Source organism: Cordyceps fumosorosea, assembly GCF_001636725.1.
Source record: "Cordyceps fumosorosea ARSEF 2679 chromosome Unknown scaffold_61, whole genome shotgun sequence".
Lineage (NCBI taxonomy): Eukaryota > Fungi > Ascomycota > Sordariomycetes > Hypocreales > Cordycipitaceae > Cordyceps > Cordyceps fumosorosea.
Window position 1 is genome coordinate 42,500 of NW_017387361.1, and position 22,139 is coordinate 64,638.

At 42.3% G+C, this 22,139-nt stretch overlaps 1 protein-coding gene across 1 annotated transcript; it reads left to right on the forward strand.

Annotated features, from left to right (window-relative positions):
• Window positions 1-16,779: 16,779 nt before the first annotated feature.
• Window positions 16,780-17,502, forward strand: ISF_09646 (Alcohol dehydrogenase superfamily, zinc-type; the record flags this gene model as incomplete). The annotated part of the gene is made up of 3 exons (XM_018853247.1): window positions 16,780-16,812; window positions 16,915-17,126; window positions 17,172-17,502. The coding sequence occupies 3 exons, from the start codon at window positions 16,780-16,782 to the stop codon at window positions 17,500-17,502; spliced, it is 576 nt and encodes a 191-aa protein (XP_018699567.1).
• Window positions 17,503-22,139: the final 4,637 nt, after the last annotated feature.

Genomic DNA, 22,139 nt, shown 5'->3' on the forward strand with positions numbered 1-22,139 from the left:
GGCTTAACATAAGAATATATTATAGAGGACGCACGCCATTTTGCTTAATGCCACCACTCTAGGGCCTAGCTTAGGCTAACGTGTTTCTAGGTAATATATGAGCTGTATCTTAGTGTGTATTTTCCCCTCTCGTATAGTCTTAGAACACTAGTGGGAGAATGACTCCTCTACTATTTGTCCGTCTTAATTAAGTAAACGTGCCACTTAGGCAACACTAGTCTGGCTCCCGTGTGTAATTTATAATCTCGTATAGGTGATAAAAAAATCCGGCTAATAGTTAATAGACAGTGGGCGAAATGCATTCTAAGGTAGGCTAACTATAATAACCTTTATACTACGAACGAGGGGGTATTTCCTAGTAGTACGATATAGAAATCGTGTGGCCTTATAGTATTAAGCCACTCGGCGGATCATCTTAAGCAGATTTCTTCACTCGCTCGGGCCCATTATAGCATTTAGGATTAAAGAAAGCATTTATAATAAGCTACTATTATAAGAAAGCTGTATAATAGCTTTAATAAGGTCGTAGAGGCGTCATTCAGTTTAGTGCTTTAGCCATATATTAATATTCTTAATCACTGCTTTAGCTTACTGACGAAACTCGGGATATTTACTGGCTAGTAGGGCCGAGGTCTTTTCTAGCAATTGCCTAAGAGTCTGTTTGGATTTCTTTTGCTTATGTGGCGTATAGTGTATCCTTTCGCGGATACAGAGTGAGCACATTATTATAATATTCCTAAAGACTGCGTCCTCCGCGTCGGGATCTATCTCGAAGTTAGATAGCAACGACCAGCGGCTTACAGATAATGCCTACTCACTCTACAAATCTCTAGATAACGAATAAAAGATGTTTTTAAAGCCATCCTTAATGTCTTTAAGAGTGGAGAGGCTATCACTATAGTGAGCTTAATTAACCGCGATAATCACTTCTATTCCATCCCCTTCTAGCTTCTCATATATACACAGTGTAGGCATATGATTTAGATCCTCACTAATATTAGAAAGAAATATAAGAGTATTCACTAAGTCGCATTCTCTATTAAAAGGCAGAGAGTATACTAAAGGGTTAATATGTGCTTACTGTTATTAGGGGTTAATTAACGGCTCGGTTAGAATAGCGTATAAAAGATATATAAAAGCGATTGCTTTAGCGTAAGCAATATCCAGAGTACATAGAGTCGTTCGTTCCATCATATCTTTTAGATTCAGAGAGCCTACTAAGGTTAGGCATAGAAGATGTGGCCTAGAGATGGCCTTATAAACAGATCGTAGAAGTCGTTTCTATAAGGTATACCGCACTACGTCGAGTGCTAGTCGTCGCGCCGGAGCATACTATAGCAACTATAAGTGAAAAGCACATACTGTCACACATTTGGCCGTCTAGTACTCTATGTCTCACCGAAAAGGAGCCTACAAGTACAACACAAGAAGCCATACGAAGTGTGGGGTACATTCATCCTACATACGTGATGCCTCGTCCTATTCGCCATCGTGCGTCAGTAGTCCACCATCGTTCGGTAATTTGACCAATCTAGAGTCCGAATAGACGAATAGACTAGTAAGTGTATATACAGCGAAACCAATAGCTACTACATGTTAGGGCGGAGGTAGTCCATCGGCGTCCATAACACCATTCGCGTACTAGCACAGTAAGTTAGACTTTTCATAAAGATCATCTACATAAAGTTTATATCCTCCTTATATATACACACTATTCTTCGCATCTACAACTAGAGCATTATAAGTGACATAGTAAGCTATCCAACTCACACGATCAGGGGTCAACAGTAGCATTAACACTAGAGCGCGTAGCACCCCAACCTCGCGCATATTTCTAATGTGATTATTAGTATACGACGTGAAATTAGGATACTAAAGGCCGAAATGATAGAGCGCTTTAATTAAAATGTAGCCACCGCGGCTGCGTTGTACGATCGCATTCAGCAGGCAGAGAAGAACCTCATTACGCACTATGATATCGACGCACTAAGTGATAGCATCGCTTAGTCGTGAAACGTCCTTAATGCCGTTACTACTGATATTAGCGCATGCTATTACGGCGTTCAGACGATCAAAGACGTCGTCGTAATGTGTAAACAGGCTATAGAGGAATCACAGCTGCATTTACGGGACAGAATCAGCGACGCGCAAACCGGCATAAAGCAGGCAATAACCATAGCTCGATAGGAACTTAGTGTGGGAATCACCACACTATAAGACAGCCTTCTTAATGCCGTTAGTAGAGTAGCGCGCGAACTAGGAAAGGGTATAAAGACTCTAAATGAGGCTATCGTGAGTGTTATAGGCGGTTTTAGGGATTAACTTAGTGAGGTGTGTAAGGTTATTATCACTTAGACTAGCCTTACCTATGCACCATCTCGTGAGGTACTTAATAGCAAAATGCATAAGATGTAGGACATTATTGAACACACGAACACTTCTTTCTAGAGCCTACTGTGAACTTTAGAAATCAGCCTCGCTAAAGCAATGAAAAATGCTACTACCGTCGCGTGCGATAACACGACGAGGGAAGTCTAAGAGAGGCTAAAGAACCTGTATGAGGAGTTACGTGACAGGATTTAGGACGTTCAGCTTAAGATGCGGGCGGGGCACTTTAATAGCACTACGCGTCTAGCGAATAAGGTATCAAGCTGCTGTACGAGCACAATCGTTAAATTACGAGGGATTGACAACTTGCCCATTCGTACTCTTCTAAAGACTTATACTGGCCTATAGGATCTTTAAGGTGAGCACCACACAGATCATAGAAGATAGTAGAGAGCGAAAGGTTAGTCATAACTACGATTAAGTTCCTAATTATTAGCGTCTATAGGAAACATTAATAACATTCTTAAACGCTTATAACTAAACACAAACGTCCCGTACGTAAAAAAACGCCAGCAGCTTAAAGTATACTTAGGTCTACGAAAGTAGTAATGCCGCTAGCCGATTCTATTAATTAATAACCCTATTCATCCCTAAGCAGCTCCTAAGAATGTATACTGAATGATGTTTTAGCTTAATCATAAGGACACTTTAGCCCCCGAAGTATACAATGACCTGTATTTAGAACCCTAAAGTGCAAACGCACTGGTTTTACTCCCCCGCCCTAGCCTTAGTAATGTTTTTTCAATCGTCCTATCCTAGTACCGCCCCACAGTGGAGGCGATACCACAGCGCCCCTACTACTGCGCTCTACAGCGTGGCGAAAACATGGCCATTAACTATAGCCGCTGTAGAACCTAGGCCCTCCGTTGTTTCGAGGAATGCGATATACTCATCTGCCCTTTTCTTAGTGACACCGCTTATCCCTAATTCTCTCTCTAAAGCATAAGCAGATCTCCCCTACCAACAGTAGGATTTAACAGCCTTTTCGGATATTCTCGGCTAGATTGATGGACGACGCTAACAGCGCCTGATTAACTTACCGGGAACAGCAACAGCCGAGACAACGGTTTAGACAATGTCTAACAGTCAATAGTTATTCTAGGAGTTCCGTGGTGGAATAAGGTGGGACACGCTTTTAGCTCAACATCTTAATCACTATATCTAACACTTACAGTCCCACTCCTCATAGAACATTTTAGGTCTTTTTTTTACATCTCCTTACTAAACTTTTAATATAATACTTTCTTTCTCGCCAAAATGAAGTCATAGCTTTTCCCACCTCTTATTAACCAACACCCATTATTCCTACCACAGCTGAATCTACAATATCCTACCAACGTAAGCCGTAGTCTAATTCTAAGGATGCGTGCCTCCTAGACTTCGTTCAATCCTAAAAGCCCCACGACTAGGTTGAAATTGCTTAGAAATTAGGTTCAAGAACAATAAAGTAATGCCACGAGCGCTACCGCCAGAACCTAGAGCCGTCCTTAAACCACAAGCCTATTATGTATAAAGAAGGGGCTTAAATCGAGCATCTCGTTTTAAAGATCAACAAACGATAGACTAAGATTATACGTAAGCTACATAGTCGTAGCGATAACTCTATTAAAAATTGGTGGTATGTAAGGCATAGGCTCCGGATACAACTCGCCCGCCACCGAAAGAAAAATCTGGTTAGGGAGGAGTATTGCTGCCGAACCGGCACAAGAGAAGGCATAATACAGGCATTACCACTACTAAACACGGCGCCGTCTCACACGACACAACATCACCCACCAACGTCTTAGTCTGGCCCATCTCCACCGCTCTCCTACTCGTTTAAGTCTCCTAACTATAAAGCTTATTAAAGCAAAGCATTACTATGTAGAACTGCTGTTATTTAATATTAAGTCATTAAAATAATATTATTAAGGGCGTCGCCTAGAAGCTTTTTGTCTAGCATTAATACGACGTACAGTGTGAATTCTCCAGCGCAGTAATCAGGTTTACCCACTATACCAAGCTGCCTAGTGCACTAGCAAAGTTTTAGTAGTATAAGTGAGGAGTAGATGAGGCTGTCTTTTATACTGCACTAAGCTGTAAGTTAAAAATATCCTTACTGTATAAATGTATAGTTAATAGGGTGATAGAGGAAAATCGAATTCATAGCTCTACTTATATGCTCGTTATGCATCTAAAATGTAGCTATCCAGGTCGATCATAGGTAAAATGACGCTTCTAAATATTTATTGATTTCTGATTCACATAGGGACGCCACTATTGCCGACCCGGGGCCGCACACTAAACAGCACGCGTAGTGGGATCTCCACTCCTTTCAGTAAGCCCTGCCTTAGCTACACACTAGGCAACACTAACTAGTTAAACATCGCCTTGCATAGGCGACGTTCTATTTTCCTTAAAATCTTTTAGTGTTCACCTAATTAGTAGAGGATATATCTTATACTATAGATTCGGGTTAATATTTTATTACACAGAACTCCTATTAATAGAATATACTATATTAATACGAGCTGGAAAGCAATTGTCGTCTATTAAGCAGTAGTTATAGTACTAATGTTGTCGGTGCACTAAGACATAAAAGTCGGCCCCGTAACGGTGGCTTAATTGATCGCATCTTCTTATCACGCGATACGTAGCCCTAGCGAAATTTTCTCTCGTTCTGTCCCGCTTTAGCATCATTAGGCAATAGGCTGAATATAAGCTTAGTTTTTACTTATTCTTTACTTAGCATCACTCTAGTGAAACTTTATATTATTAGTGGTTGACTTTATTCTCTAATAATAGTATTTAGGATCCAATTTTTAGGAACTGGTTTGCTTTCATCTCTAGGGTCATCCGGGGTGAGCCATTTCTCCTAATCTTTACTAGAGTAGAACGATTAAGGTGTATATAGTGGTGATGGTTAGGGCCAGGGTGAAGATACTAGTACCTAAATCCAACATTATGTTTCTATGTTTTTGCACGCCTTTTTAGCGTTATGGATACAGTGGCAGCTTGCCAATTGGCTGGCTAACAGCTTTATAGCTAGCTAATAATGCATTATAAATAGAGGTGACGGATATGATTAGTTCTAGTGGCACAGGACAAGTAAGTGCAGATGATTATCGTCTAATTAGGGCGATATTCTAGCTAAGCGCGGACTAGGAGATGAGACAGCTGTCTAACGAGAGCTTCCCGCAGAAATCACTAAAAATATAGTCGTATTAACTCAACACTAATACTAGTTCTTAAGAATTTCTCCGAAGTTGACTGATTGAACGCTAGAAAGTGTCTAGAATTAATTCGCAGGCGCCTGTGGCTTGCTCTAGTGATTGACTCTATCGTGGGGAATAGGCTGTCCTATTACAGTCTCCAGGTGAGAATCGGCGTAGTCAGTAGGTGCAGTAGTGTACAGGGTCATTTTCACCAGTCAGTAGGTACAGTAAAGTGTAGGGGGGTCACTTTCACTAGTTAGTAGGTACAGTAGAGCACAGGGGATCATTTTCACTAGTCGGTAGGGGCAGTAGAGCACAAGGGGTCATTTTCACTTATCAGTAGGTGCGCCTAAAGACTCTAAGGGGGACGCGGGTTAGCTGGCCTATAATAAGTTCTAGAGGGCATATGAAAATAGGAGTTTTACCTTCATAAGAGGGCGTATGTGCCTTCATACAATAGCGTATGCCTTCATACAACAGCGTATACCTTCATACGATAGTGTAAGGAAATACGCCCACCCCCCTTCTGCTGGTTGAACACCCGTTTTTCCCCCTCACGGGCACATCGTTATGCCCAGCTTAACCAGCCTAACGTTATGCCCGGCATAACGCCCACTCCCATTCCAGGCTGGTCGAACACCCGATCCCCTTCACGGGCACAACGTTATGCCCAGCCTAATGTTGTGCCCGTGAGGGCGAGCGGGTGTTCAACCAGCCTAGAAGGGGGGTGGGTGTATTTCCATACGCTGTCGCATGAAGGCATACGCTGTCGTATAAAGGCACACCTCCTATTTTTATCCGCCCTCTTATTACTCTATACAAAGGCTTATTACTCGCCTCCTGCCGTCATACGCCCTCGTATGAAAGTATAGGTGCACCTCCTACTTAAAGGTAGGTGCACCTCCTTCTTAACAGTAGGTGCACTTCCTACTTTAAGGGTGGGTGCACTTCCTACTTTAAGGGTGGGTGCATCTCCTACTTAAAGGTAGGTGCACCTCCTTCATGAGGGTAGGTACAACCTCCTAGTTTTATACGCTTTTGTATGAGGGTATACACTGTCGTATAGAGGCACACCCTATTTCTATACACTCTTATATTGCTCTATACGAAAGCTTATTATACGTCTCCTGCCTTCATACGCCCTCGTATAACTGTAGGCATACACTTCTAAGTTAGCTGTAACCTCGTACTCTTATACGACCTCTTACCCCTAGCTGAGATAGGCCAGCCTACCATCCTATCTATAGCCGTACTATAAACGCACTGAGATGCAGCAAATGAGGGGCAGGACAGCCCGACGAGTGACGACAGGGCGCTTACGAGAGTGCTATAGTTATCTCGGCGATTATAAGGTTACAATAGACGTGCTTATATCATCCGGCTAGGATTAATAATACGCTTAATATTCGTCTGTACTGCCTTAAAACGCATATAATCATAACTCTCACTCTCTAGATGATTTATGACGGCAGTTTATAACGCCTATTTAGGCAGTGATAGAGCTAATGCTAGTGCGAAGGGGAGCCAAGGTGTTGATTTAGTGATGCGAGTTTATTAAAGAGGCGTGTGACTCTTTAAAACTTATGCAGTAGTGATAGTTTTCACTATTATACGATATAGTTAGGTGTGGTACTAAAGACTAAAACGGGGTTCCTAGCGCCGTGGCAAGCCACTATAGATATTAGGCCGCAGATAGCAGGCGGCGCCTAAGGCACTACTGTGAAGGAGGCACTACTGTGATGGAAGCACTACTGTAATAGAAGCACCACTATGAATAAGGCACCACTGTGAATAGTGTCTAGCTAGGCCGTAATACTTAACTATGAAGTACCTCGCCACTACTAAGAATGCCTCCCTAGGTAGTGCCTTAAAACCATCCTGCTCTAAAACCACGGGTTCTTCTATATTGTCTTACCACCCAACCCTATCTATCAATACACACTAACTATTTTAATCGCTACACACTAACTATTCTAACCACTACACAGTTACTATTTTGCGCCCTACACACCGACCACCTTATCCTCTACACAACGATGTGTGCCACATTATCCTCTCCAAGAACTCCACACTATCTGTTTCCTATACATCTAGCATCTAAGGATAGGCCACACTAAGTCTTACTTTAAGCCACTCCTAGAGCACATAAAGAAGTCCATACGTTTTCTATATCTGTATATTAAGTAATCCACATTAATATTTTTACTACTTTTAAACTAAGCTACTAATTACTAATGTAGTAAAAAATCAATGCCTACTTTAACTCTACCAGCAGTGCCTCATAAGGCGATGCCCAGCAAGGATCTGCTCATTTCTTCTAGCGTCGTAGTGCCTCTATAGGCGGTGTCTCACTAGGCGGTGTTTCACTAGGCGGTGCTTAAATAGGCACTACTAATAGTGATAAGACACCACTTTAAGTGAGGCACCGTTACGAATAAGGCATTATGACTAATAAGACAAAGCCTTATAAAAGGCATAGCTTTAAATGAGTCGCGACGCTAGAATAAATCAGTAGATCCTTATAAGGCACCGTCTTATGAGGCACTAATTTCGAGGCTCCTGGCACTACCTAATATCATGGTTTAGTATAATAGCATCTTCTATAGTACGAGAGGCCCGCCTCTTACTAAGTGCGTTTCTCCCTCACTCGCCGTCTAGGTCTGCATTTATGGACGTGAGTGATATACAGTGTTTCGTTAGCATCCAATCTTCCACAGCGGCAGTAGAAACTTCCTATTGTTTCTCCTTTCACTACATATTTATAGAAATGTCTCTTATAGTTAGACTTTCTTATCGTTCAGTAATGACTATCTCGACACTAGTAAAAGACAGTATCTAGCCTAATATGAACCCCTTCTAAATAACAGGTGAGGTCACCCCTCTATAAAAAGGGTTTTTCGTATATTAGACAAAAATGGCCATCACTGGGTTTATAGTGCCTAGCTCTTTTCTTTATAAGATTCTTCGCCTAGGCATCCCTAATATTAAAGTCATCTCTGCTCGAGTATAGAGAAACTGGATTTTACGTATCTAAATCGTCTATCATATGCGCGTCTAGATCCTCTAAACCCGCCTCCACATTAACAGCATCTACTATCTGTATGCCACTATCGTCATCTAAGATCGGCCTATCTGCATCCGCTAGTTAAGACAGCGCATCTATTTCCCCCACAGTAGTATCTTAATGGGTAGGAGGGAAAAGCTCGTCCATTAGTTCATCAATATCGGCCGAGGTTATAAATGCCATTATAGAAAATCAGAGAGATGTGCCAAAGGTCAAATACTATTCTCTAGTGAGACCTTATAAACAAGACAAACCTACTATATACATAAGCCTTAGTGTACCTAAATACTAGGCTGGCAGTTGGTACTAAAACAGAAAGCAGCAAACATGACGCTCTTTGCCCCACAGCCCACAGTGCGCCAGCGGGTAACTAGGTGGAAGCTACTAGCGTCAAACAGACCACAGCTCCCAGACGCAATTATTATATCCATTAAAAGTATTAGTGAACTAAATTATACAGTAAGAAAGTAACCAGCCATAGTGTCGATACTATACCCTTTTCTAGTGCTGTACTGATAATATAGAACGAGTATTTCTTTCTAAGGCTCCTTACCGATTGCTGAACTGAGCTTAGGGCCATCATCAAAAAGTAGCGTGCTGTTTTTAGGCATCGCTGTAGTCATAAGCGGCGCAGTTATGTCCTATCACTACGTTACAACTGTATATATAATAAAGGCGCCTGCATTTTATTAAGCAGAAAGCCATAGTGTCTAAAAGACTTTAGTGTGTTCAAATTAAGATGTTAAGTCCCGTCTTTCAGCGATATACTGGTTTGCCGAGTGTCGGCGATAGGGAAGTCGAGGAGTAAGTGCTCCTAACTAATACTGCTGCCATATAACCTTTCCTAATCATTATAATACGATAGAATCCTTACAGTAAAAGCTTACTTTATGATGATGAATAGGAGCAATGGGTTTTGCTTTACTGCCCTATTATCGCTACTATCACGCTTGTCTGCCCCTATCGATGCACTGGCTTAGAGTGTAGTTAAAGGCGCCTACGCCTATATGAATCTTAAAGTTTCTAATAAAGACACATTTTATTAGTTCTTTTAATTTATATATATAGGCAGTTATAATAAATTTACCTCACCTAAGAACACGCACCTTACTAACGACACTAAAATTAGTTTACCTATTCTTATAAAGATATCTACTAAAAGGTCAGACGTTGTAGAAACCTAGCCTGTCTTATTTAGAGCCTCCAGCACATCCGCCGTTCCCGGAACCTCTGCCCAGTCTCCTTATGGCGGAAACCCTAGCGGAGGAGCTCTATTTGGAGGCTCAACCTAGTCCATCCCTAGTGGAGGCGCTTCTTTTAGATTCGGTGGCTTAACACGGCCTATCTTCAGCGGAGGCGGTCTATTTAGACGCCTAGCCCAGACTGTCCCTACTAGAGGCGGTCTGTCTAGACGCCCTTAACCCGGTTTCAAGCTGCCTTACTCTATTATTTCCTGCCGGGATGCCCTGCGTAAGGCCACACCTCCCTTAATTCCGACTAGAGGAAAATGTGAGGAGCTAAGTGATAATAATATTGATTATCGTCTATTATTTAAGTCACATACTATTTCCATATTCCTATGAAGCTATGACCCTATGTATTTATAGTAGACTACTGTGGGTAATAAGCGAGACTCTTTTAAAAATGTATTCATTAGTCACACAAAAGTCTAGAAATTTACAGAGAAATATACTATAGCTGCTCTAATGGACTTTTCTACCTCTAAACTCACCCGCGAGCTAGCATACTGGATGATTAAAGACTTAGCGTTTATTATAGATTTTAGACAGTTAGTTCGCCACTCCTACTATAACTATAGCGCAGGAGGCAATACTCTGCAGATTCTTATTGCCTAGTTTGCCGCATGCGTATTTAAGGATGCGAAGGACCTAGACGGCTAGTAAGAGCTGCTAAAGGAAGTTCCGGCCTTTTATTCTAATTTAGGTTATATACTTGCTAAGGTATACTCTACGTAGTAAACTATTATATTTAGAGAATAAGAGAACTTAATAGCGTTAGTTTTTAGTAATTAAATAGTTACTTAAATAAAATTACTATTTTAGCAACTTAATTACTAAAGTATACGCGACTTTATTCAAGTGTGTAAGCTGTGTAACAGCCAGCCACTAACGCTAATTCGAGTAATAATTCATTTCAGGGGGGGTTGCCCCTAGCGAGTGGTAAAGTGACCAGCTACGGGGCCTTATACTATAGCCGATGACTAACAATAAAGCTAGGCACTAAAGAGACTCTATAGTATTAGCCCCTAAAAATAGAGACAACTAGGTATTAAATGCTTACCCTTATATCCAGCAGCTACAGCTACTTAAAGACTAGAAGGTGTCTAGCCTCAGCCGTTGATTCTAGACGCATAGCAAGATTTATGCCGAGTACACAAACCCACTTTAGAAATCAGACATTAGAGTTAAAGTAGAGAGGAGTATAGAACCTATTAACACTTAAAAATCGTCTTATATGTTTAGTAGACGAGCTTGTCTTTTTAAAACTCTCAGTTACATTCGTTTAGAAACAATTACAACTATAAAAACAGTTCGCGTGTTAGTAAAAACGCGCTTTATAAAGGCACTATTATTATAATTAATATAGCCTAAAAATATTTAAGACTAAGAGCGCCTAAAAAGCGTAACACTAATAAATTATAATAGAAAAAGTTAGTAAGAGTTAGCACACTATACTAAAAGCTAGTTAAAGATAATATATTCAACGCCTTTACGGACAACTGTGTAAGCACTATAACTAACTAGCATTCTTTACTATGCAAGACCACCTTATTAATAGACATTAGTAGAATAGATCTAAGTATTACCACTGTATTTAAAGCTATAGATAATATTATAATATAGAAGGAAGGAATGTACTTACTATGACGCCTCACTTACATTCAGCTAATGTGAATCTTCACCTCTCTTAAGAGTATAATAAAGCACGAGAGGGATAAGGCTTAAGTAGAAAGATTGCCTTACTACTGTGCCTCTAGTGTTATAATGGACCTATACGTTTCTTACTAGGAGGAAAATTCTAGTTAGATAAATCTATAAGATAAACTTAAGGAACGGAAGCGGACTAGGCGAAGCTGGGTCCAGCTCGCAGGACCATCACCAGTCCTTACTTTACTCTACTCTAAAGTAGTAGAGCTAACACTATTCGTCCACTCTACTCTAAAATTTTATAGTATGCTAATAATACACAGTAGGGATTTTAAAAGGACAGACCGAGTAAGCATCACCTTAATAGCTACTATAATCCATTCAAACTGTCCCTAGCGATTGATTAAGGCTACAAATGTCATCACTAGTGCGGTGGAGTCGGCAGTCCGATCCAATGCGCCACTATCAATAAACCCTAGTGAACAGTTTAGCCAAATTACAGTGGACATAAAGGGGCATTTGGCTAGTGAAATAGTCAGTGTAGAGGGTTAGTAGCGAATGTGAGGTCCCTAGAATCGGGTAGTAGGTAGATGAGATAATATAGTAATGTAAAAGATTTTTAGTTCTTAGATGTTTAATGGTATGCGTGGAACTTTTAACTACGATACATTATATAGAAAGCTCTTTCTCAGCCGGTTTTTAGATGCTGTGCATTAACAATGAATAACAAACAGACTGTATTATGAGCTAGAAACTAGGAAAACACTGCCTTCTTGAAGGCGTCCTAACAGGAAACGGGGGAGTGAGGCAACCTAACCAAACGACGCACGTGTCGCGCCCAGCTAGGAAAGCCGGTAGGGTCTCCGAAGAGAAAACATCCTCCTCGCGGCCGGACTGACGAGGCTGAGCTGCCGGAAGCTTAGGCCTAGGCTTAAGGATGACGCGGTTGCTAGCACATCGCATAAGCTAGTCTATAGAGACACGATACTCAGCACTTCGCTCTATAATTTTTCCTAATTAAAGAAAGTCGCCCTAAAAATTTAATACTAGTAACATATTTATTTATATCTATATTAGGCTTAAGCGAGATATCACACCTATGTGTCACATGCCCTAGCAGCAGTCTAGTAACACACTATCTACTCTACACTATCCCCGCCGCCTGTCTAATTAGTGTGGACACTGTATTTATAGCTTCTCACTAGTGAGAACCATACATTCTAGTTCATAGGCCGTTTACTATATCCGATCCCTATTTAACTTTTATCCATCGATGCTACCAGCTAAGGCCGGATGATAGTGGCACAACTATAAGCGCTAGCTAGCCCTCGGGCGGCAGCAACGCGGACTAGGGCTAGAAACAGCGGATAGACCCTAGTGGATCCAGAAAACATACAGCAGCCTAGGGGCCAGCTTAATACAGTTTACTAATTAGAGAGTTTAAAAGACTAGCGTTTAGGGCAGTATTATAAGCGCTTAGAAGAGTGTTAAATCAGATCGTATTATTAAACCTATTTCTGTCTGCTTTATGGTGGTTGTGCTACTAAGACTGTTTACAGCTCGTGGTAGCGTTTCTAGGCGTGCCAACGATCGAGACAGAGGGACCTTAGAAACAGTCTTACGTCAAACATAATATAATAGCTCCAACAGCTAGCGTTTCATAACTAAGATCCTTAAGCAAACCTAACAATAATAATACTATAATCACAGTGTAATAGAACAAGCGAGAACTTTACTAGAGCGACGTATTAATTAATGAGAAGATACAATCAACTAAGCCGTCAGTACAGCGCCGACTTTTATATATTAGTGCACTAACAACATCAGCACTACGACTATTACTTAACTAAGGATAGCCATTTTCTAACTCACATTAACATAGTACCTTAGATTCTTCCTTTTTAAGGTCATTTTAATCGAATGTAACACTAAATTGCTCTAGGAAACGGTCTATCCTTAAGCTAACAGGCGGACGCCTAAAGATTTTGGCCTTAAAACTCAGCAAAGCGGCCCTACTAATTAATATATTTAATAGCAATACTACACGACGTGATAGAGAAAAAGAGGCCTAGCATTATCTCTACCTACATTGCACTCTTAGGTGATACGGCTAAAATCACCAGGCGATCAATTAAACTCTACGGCCGTAGAGGATACTGCACTAAGGATAAGGCTACTCATCTAGTGGAGTTAAACAACTTGCTTCTAGAGAGACGTCTTAAAACCTAAACATAAAGCTAGCTAGGGTGGAAGAGTGGCAGTTAGTGCAACTAAGTGCTAGTGCTAGTCAGTGGCTATTAGCAGAGGCTAGTCGTACTAAATCAGCTATAATTACCCCTAATCGGTTACTTTTAGTGGCAGTGGCTGCTAGTGAGGATCTCACGTTAAGGAGGTGCTTAAGAATGATTCTTTTAGGAAATAAACGAGTGACTAGGTCTATACTAGATTCTAGATATAAGACGTAGCGCGAGGAAGCAAGAGAAAGAGAAAGCTTAGCTTCTAGGTGCGCGAAAAGAATAAGGGTATTACGTAGTCACGTGAAATCGCGCTGCTTCAACATACCTAGTGTTTACTAGTTAAGACGGGGGCTAGATGCTGAAAAGAGGCCGACTTTACTAGTACAGCATTATTCACTTCACTGTTTACTAGTTAAGACAGGGACTAGGATGACTAAAAGGAGACTGAATTTACTAGTACAGTATTATTCACCTCACTGTTTACTAGGCAAGATAGAGACCGCCTGCTGAAAAGAGGCCGGCTTTACTAGTCCTATAGCATTTATATAGCTGTGTACTAATCGAGACAGGGACTAGAATGACTAACAAGAGGCCGACTTTACTAGTACAGTATCATTCACTTCACTATTTACTAGTCAAGACAGGGACTAAAATGACTAAAAGGAGACCGAATTTACTAGTACAGTATCATTCACCTAACTGTTTACTAGTCAAGATAGAGACCGCCTGCTGAAAAGAGGCCGACTTTACTAGTATAGTATCATTCACTTTACTGTTTACTAGTTAAGATAGAGACCGCCTACTAAAGAGAGACCAACTTTACTAGTCCTACAGCATTTGCATAGCTGTGTACTAGTCGAGACAGGGACTAGAATGACTAATAAGAGACCGACTTTACTAGTACAGTATTATTCACCTCACTATTTACTAGTCAAGATAGGGACTAGATGCTGAATAGAAGCCAACTTTACTAGTCCTACAGTAGTTACATCACTGTTTACTAGTTGAGATGGGGACTGGATGCTGAAAAGAGGCCGACTTTACTAGTCCTATAGCATTTACATCACTGTTTATTAGTTAAGGCAGGGATAGAGTACTAGAAAGAGGCTGACTTCACTATTATTGCCGCATTTCAGCTTTGTTTAGAAGCCTACATTCAATAGAGTGCTAGGAAAAAGGCTGCTTCTTACCGCTAAAGCGCTAACCATTCACTATCCTCATAGCGTTAGCCACTAATTGACTAGTAATTTTGCTTCTAAATAGAAAATCACATTAATAATCCGTAGGATTTCTCTATACTAGTAAGTATTCAGTTCAGCGTTAGCGTCACTATGAGTGGCGTGCCCTTATACAATAGTAGCGTCGTAAAGCGCGCCACTAGGCTAATACTGCCCGACTTATTAAGCGTCCCGTAGTAGACCTTAGCGCCGGTGCTGAAGCGTCCGTAGATGCGCTCCTTCTCGCCGTTTTACGGCGGAGGGGGCGGTAGTATTATTACCCTCGTTGGCTCGTCGGTCCCGTTCGGGGTCGCGACGTCGCGTGACGGCTCAGCGTCGCCGCTAAAGTTGTACGTGCCGTACAGGCCGAGGAGACCCCCGTCAGATGAGGCGAGGCCCTCAATGGCGTACTTTCCCACGACTTACTGCGCGAGGCTGAGCGTCGTGCCGCCGTTGCGTAGGTGCTAGCCCGGCACGGCGCTAAACTGCACCTGCAGGTGCCGCGAGAGCCACCGAACCATAAGCGCCTCGAGCTGTGACTGTGGCAGGTAGAGTCGCCCGTAGAGCAGCGACGCCTGTGGCTCGCTGGCGGCGGCGTCGTTGTTGGGGCTTGCCGCCGGCCGTCGCCGCGCCCAGTTTCAGCGGCGTCAGCGGGCGGTAGGAGCGCAGCAGTGCGGGCAGCGCTACCTTTTCTAACTGTAGTGTGAGGAGCACACACAGTGGCACCGATAAGAAGAGGTACGAGATAGAGCCGTCGACGACACCGACAGAGCCTAGCTAGTACGACGTAGCGAAATTTAGGCTCGTGAGGGCGGAGAGTGTGAGGCGCAGACCACGTGGCGTTAGGAAGTTTAAGAGGGCTATCGTTTAGTCGACTTAATTAGCATGCTTATAGTCTTTTATAGTCGTCTTAGTGCGTATTAGACGGTTCTATGTAACTTACTATCACTAGTGGCGTTTAGTGCCGCCTACGAATTATCGTAGGACCAGCCTATGGCCTTATAAAACGCACTATAGATATAGTCTATAAACTCGCGCATCTCATTACACTTAGTGACATATACTGTCTAGTGTCTGTGGATGTCCGGAGGATTAGGCTCATTCGGCGGCTTCCCTTAGGGACGGAATGTTCTAGTTAAGTCGCAGTGTTATAGAGAGGAAGCGGTAATCCTAGTTAGTAAAAGGTCAGCGTTAGCGCCCTAATCTTTAATATAAACCACTACTAAAGAGCTGAAGAGTTAATAGTAATCGATTTAATTTAAAGTATTAGTTAAAACTTAACCTCTAAAATCCGTCATTATGATTTCTTTACTTCTTTTTTTTTCCTAGTCTTAAGACGATAAGGCTCCACTCATAAGACAGACGTTAGTATAAAAAGCAGCGCTCGGCCAGAGCGAATCGCCTAATACCACCGTAGGGAAGAATCCTAGTTATTAGTTAAAGTAGAATAATAACGCGACAGTCTACTAGTGAAATAATAAAAAATTCACATCACAAACCAGCCAAGTCCAATAGCTAAGGCTTAGCTGCACACAGCATTTAAGTCGTGGGACTTAACGATGCCCCACAGTGATAGTAATAGCGGTAGCTTTAGTAGTTAATAATAAATGCGAGATTATATTACTCTCTACAGCCCTTTATGACTATTATTTAAATAAACTTAAAGTCTCTTAATGTTAAACTTAGCCCTCACTATCATTTCTAACACTTAATTAGCTATTTTAGCCTTCTTTCGCGTCACTATCACCACTTATACTAACTCAGGCAGCTACCCTATACAATAACGTAGCTATGGCCACCATCCTAAGCACTATGAAGGCCCTCGTTAGTGTAAATGATGCCACTAACGCCTCCGCCCCGTCGCCCGTGCCTAGACGCGGTGCAACGGTCCAGGACGTGCCCGTGCCGACTATCACCAACACCTAGATTCTCGTTAAGGTGAACACTATTGCCCTTAACCCCGCGGACTTTAAGCACATTAACCGGCTCTTAACTAAGGGCGCTATCGCCGGCTGTGACTACGCTAGCGTGATTGCTAAGGTTGGCGGCGACGCTGCCACTGCCAGCTGGAAGGTCGGCGACCGTGTGGCCGGCTGGGTCCACGGCGGGCTGTGGCAGGACCGCGGCAGCTTCGCGCAGTACCTTAAGGCCGACGCCGACCTCGCCTAGAAGGTGCCTAACAGCGTGTTGGACCTCAACGCGAGCACGTACGGCGCCTACGCCGCCACCGCCATCCTCGGCCTACAAGAGCACCTCGGCCTACCCTGGCCTAACACGATAACGACGACAACGACCACCACTACCACTAGCGAACCCATCCTTATCTACGCGGCCTCCACTAGTATGGGGCTCTTCGCTATGAACCTCGCTAAGCTTACTAGCCGCACCGTCGTGGCCACGGCCTCGCCGTATAACTTCGACCTAGTGTGGCGCCACGGCGCTAACGCCGTCTTCAACTATAAGTCGCCGACCTTAGCCGCCGACATCCGCGCAGCCTACCCGTCCCTACGCTAGGCCTTTAACGGCTTCTCTAAGAACGGCACTATTGAGTTGTGCGCCGCCGCGCTATGACCCGGCGGCACTATCGTCGTGCTACAGCCGTCCGCGGCTGCTAAGATCGACGGCGTCGAGGCCTAGCACATCCTAGCGTACACTATGCTCGGCAGGGAGTTTCGCCTACCCCCGCAGCACGGGACTAGGTACCCGGCGAGCGCGGAGGACCGCGTGGCACTAGCGCGCTTCTATGCGCTGCTGCTGGGCATCGTTAGTAAGCTGAAGCCCCTCCCCGTTAGGGAGATGTCGGGCGGGCTTAAGGGCCTAGGAGAGGGGTTGAACTTGCTCCACGAGGGTAAGGTTTTAGGCACTAAGCTCGGTTATAAGCTAGAGTAATAAGGTTTATAGTAGAATAGTGGAATAGATTAGTGTATAACTATATAGATTACTAGCTAATATAGCTGCCCTAATAGAATATAAATTGATTTTAACTTTATCCTAGGAGTTAGTAGATGCTGACTTCGTAGTTGACTGGCCGCCCTAACTTAAGAATGAGGCTGTGAATCTTTACTAATCTATTAAACTATGATGAATCTTACCTCTAAGATAGTGCACTAATAATCACTAGCGATTCGCGATTCGGCCCTAAAACCGTGGCACCTATTATTTCCCTAGTGGCTTCCTAGACGGATCCACGATAAAGCCCTACCTTAGTATTAGTTTATTTTTATAAGGGTTACGCATTAACTACAATAATCTTCTAGCTTACGACAGTATGCCACCGCTATAACCTTAATCGTATTACTGAGATCGCTGGCTGTTAAAGCACTACCGCCTATAGATCGGTCTCACTTACACTCTATAATAGTTTAAAAATCATATTACTATAGAAAAAAAATTATCAGTAAATCCTCCATCGTAGAAGAGGGCTGGAGTGAAACAGCTTTACGAGCGAGCGGGGTGGTTGCCTATATAGGAGGGAGTAAAACGCGGCGACCGCCGCTACTACGACTAGTCATATTAAAATATTTTATAAATGAATATAGATAGGGTATAGACGAGTAGGGTGTGACTAGGAAATTAGTACGAATGGATAGTATACGGGGATTAGCGCGTTAATGTCGATGGGCACGAGACGGGCGTGGTTCGTAGCTTAAGGCATTCTGACTCATAGGGCGCGCACTAGGATAAGAGGTCATAGAGTAAAGTATTAAGTAATTCACATACTATATTTAGATAACTATAATATAGTACACGTATAAGTAGATAAGTCACCCCTTTATAACCGCTTTCTTTATAGCTTTCTTCTACTATCGTCCTCTAAGTGCCTTTTTATAGTGCGCCGCCTGCCTTTATCTCCTCTTTATAACTTAGTCTAATGTCCTAAGACTTACCCTATAGATTTACTTAATATGGTTTTAGAAATGATCTATATGTATAAATTTCTCCTATCTGCATTTTGGATGGCCACACTAAATGGCCTCGCCACGTTGCGCAGTAGTCTCTCGGCGGGCTAAGTGCGCGTTATTAAAGTGGTCGTTAAGTACTGGCGGACGGCACCACTTGAACTTTCACGCCTTAACCGACAGCTGCTCGTCACTAATACAGTCTAGGCACTATGTTGCTTCTATGAGAAGTGGGAAAGGATCTAGCTTAGGATCCGGCTTAGATAATGTGTCGCTTCTAGGTGACTCTTACTTAATGAAGACCTCGACCGTGGCTGGGCGTTATATGCGGTTTATTCTGCCTGTCTCCTTCTTATCGCATAAAGCCACTATTAAGTCGATGGCCTTAACTCTACGTTAGAACAGCTCTATTTCTGTCTAGTCATTAGGTTACAGACATAGAATGTTAGCTAGTCTTACCCTTTCTAGTATAACGAGGTCCATTGCGGGCTGCTTATATTCCTCCTCCACCTCCCCACGGGCTTAAGCCTTAATGTCCTAGGTGGGACGGTTATAGAAATAGTATTCACGATATTCTTTCACGACCCTCCTTTCATTCTGTGTCCTCTTCTTTCTAATCTCGTCCGTAAGTGCTCGGATCCTATCTTTATACTCACTACTATTAATCTAATACCGTCCCTACTTAAGCATTATGCGCTCCTCCTCTAACTTTATAATCTTAGGGTCAGGTGGCTGATTTACCTATACCTTCTCGGGCACTATATCCCTTACAGCACGAGGGTCGTGGGTTAAGCTTATATATACAAACATACAGAATAGTTGGCTTTGCTTTTCTTCCTCTAAGAAGGCGTTCTAGAGATTAAAGTTAGTAATCTCATTTAGATACATACTAAAAAAAGTTTTAAACCTAGGCTTATACTGTATCATCTAGTCGCGGACTAAATCCATTATATTACCTAGTAAGATAAGTTTTAGTATTAAAGATTTTAGAGGCATATGTGAGCTTAGGCATACTATTTATAGCGTTCGAAGCACCTCTCCGAGCGAATCTAGGCGTCTAAGCCTTCTCGTGGCCAGATTTAAGGCTCTGTCGGCCTATATCATAATTCAGCTTAGAGTAGAGCATCGCCTCGTCTTTAGACAGCGTAGTACCGTTAATGCGGCGAAAAACAGGGACTTTTAATTTCTCCTTTTTCTAGCGGATTAGCATACAATCTTAGGGACCCTAAACATCCCTTAAGAGGAGACTATATGCGTTGGTTAAGTAAGCCGCATCGAACGTATAGTCATATAGGGCTAGTGCTATAATAACTATAATCGCGTTAAAAATTAGCTTCCTTATAGGCGTGAAAAAAAAAATCATCCTAACACACAATTAGTAGTCAACTAGACGGTAGTAAGGTAGTATATAGGATAGAACACACGGCTTTAGCTTATTATCTACTCCTTTATAGTGGATAAACTTAATAGCTATGGCTAATACGGCCTTCCCTATAGTAGGGTGCCGCATAAGCATTAAAAGAATATCCTTATAGCATAGAGCTTTAGGATAGTCTCTCTTAATTGTCTCTTATAGAAGTATCTTATTAAGCTCCACGGATTACTTATCTAGTATTTAATCCGCACTATTATCGTTTTCCGCTTCTTATATAACTTTCTAGCTAAAGAGTATCTCTCGAGAGCCATCCTTTAGACCTTTTCTCTCGCCATCCACAAGCTCTATAGGTCGGGCCCTAGTATAACATAGGAGCTAGTAGCAGCCGGCTAACTGGATCCAATGACGCCCGAGGCTGAATACGCTCGTGTTATACGCGATATTGAATATTAGGATGACCTAGAGACTGTTAACATTAAGAACCGGCTTACTGTTAATATTCAGCGCTTAGAGATTAAAGTGAGGGATTAAAACATTATAATAGTACTAGGCGACGGTTAATAGACATAATTAGGTGCTCCCACTCGGAGGGGTTCAATACCTTATAGACTTCCTTCGTATCGTTTCTATCCATATAACGCCCTATAACAGTCGTATAGAGCTACTAGAATTAGTGAATATACTCTTCTAACGTACCCTACGACTAGACGTTATAGTTTCTACAGACGAAGAGAAAAAAGTCCATCGTAGTGGCACGGGTTAGGTTAATAATCGTCGCTCGCTAGTCGCTAACGTCCTTTTCACTGTAGTAGCTACACTAAGGTTAGCTGTAGGCTCGAAGATAGGCTTATAGGCAATCTCAGCGCACCGTTTCCATCTTCTAAAGATGCTAGAGACGTTGATCTCTGTTTTAGTAGAGTACTTAGGCTTTACAAATCGAACGGTGCTAAGACACTCCCGGTTCATAGCGTACTGCTCGGCTGAGAGCGGCGCAGGCTTTAGTGCTCTTTTAAGCTGCTTGGCTCTTTAAAACTAGAGGAACTCGAGGTGGTGGTTGTCCGGAGCGTTTGCATAGTGTGTGCGGGCGACAGCGCTTAGCATCGTGGCAGGATCGTTTCTGTTGAACTAGGGAGGAGGTGGCCTGGGTTGGAGGCCACGACGGACTTAGAGTGATGGAGAAAAGGAGATGGGAAGGGAAGCGAGCAGGCCGCCGCTCTATATATCGTGGTGCTAGTCATTCTAGTGGTAAACGCCGCTAGAATACGTGGGCGGTAAAAATAGAAAAGCAGCCAACGAACCCGAGGAACGAGAATGGATGTACTCCGTAGGCTCCTGTGGTTAGAAGCGGGGAGTGGGCCGGTTGTATGCTAAGGCCGCCCGAAGTACACAGTACCTGACGGGGGTGGGCTGGAGCGTGAGTCTCCTCACTGCTGTTACCGCTAAAAACGGCGGCAGAACCCGCCAGATTTAGTGGCTTCAGCAGCGCATCTTGCATTTAAAGAGTAAAATAAAATTAGTATAAATATACTATAAGTAAAGTATAAACTACTAATAAGTTTATAATATAAAACACTAAAATTCTTAAAAAACTTTTATAGTATAAGACTATAGTAAAGTTATAGTAAGACTATAACTACTATACTTCTTCCTCCTCCTCCTCCTCCTACTTAAAATTAGATAGAGTAGATACTATACTAGGGTCTAATAAACTAATAGACACTTATATAAGTTAACTATAAAGTTATAAAGAGAACCTATTATACTTACTATAAGAGAGTATATAATACTAATATAATAGTATACTATATATATAATAAAAAACTATATATATATAATAGTATTAATATAAACTTTATATTTAGTTATTATTTTAATAT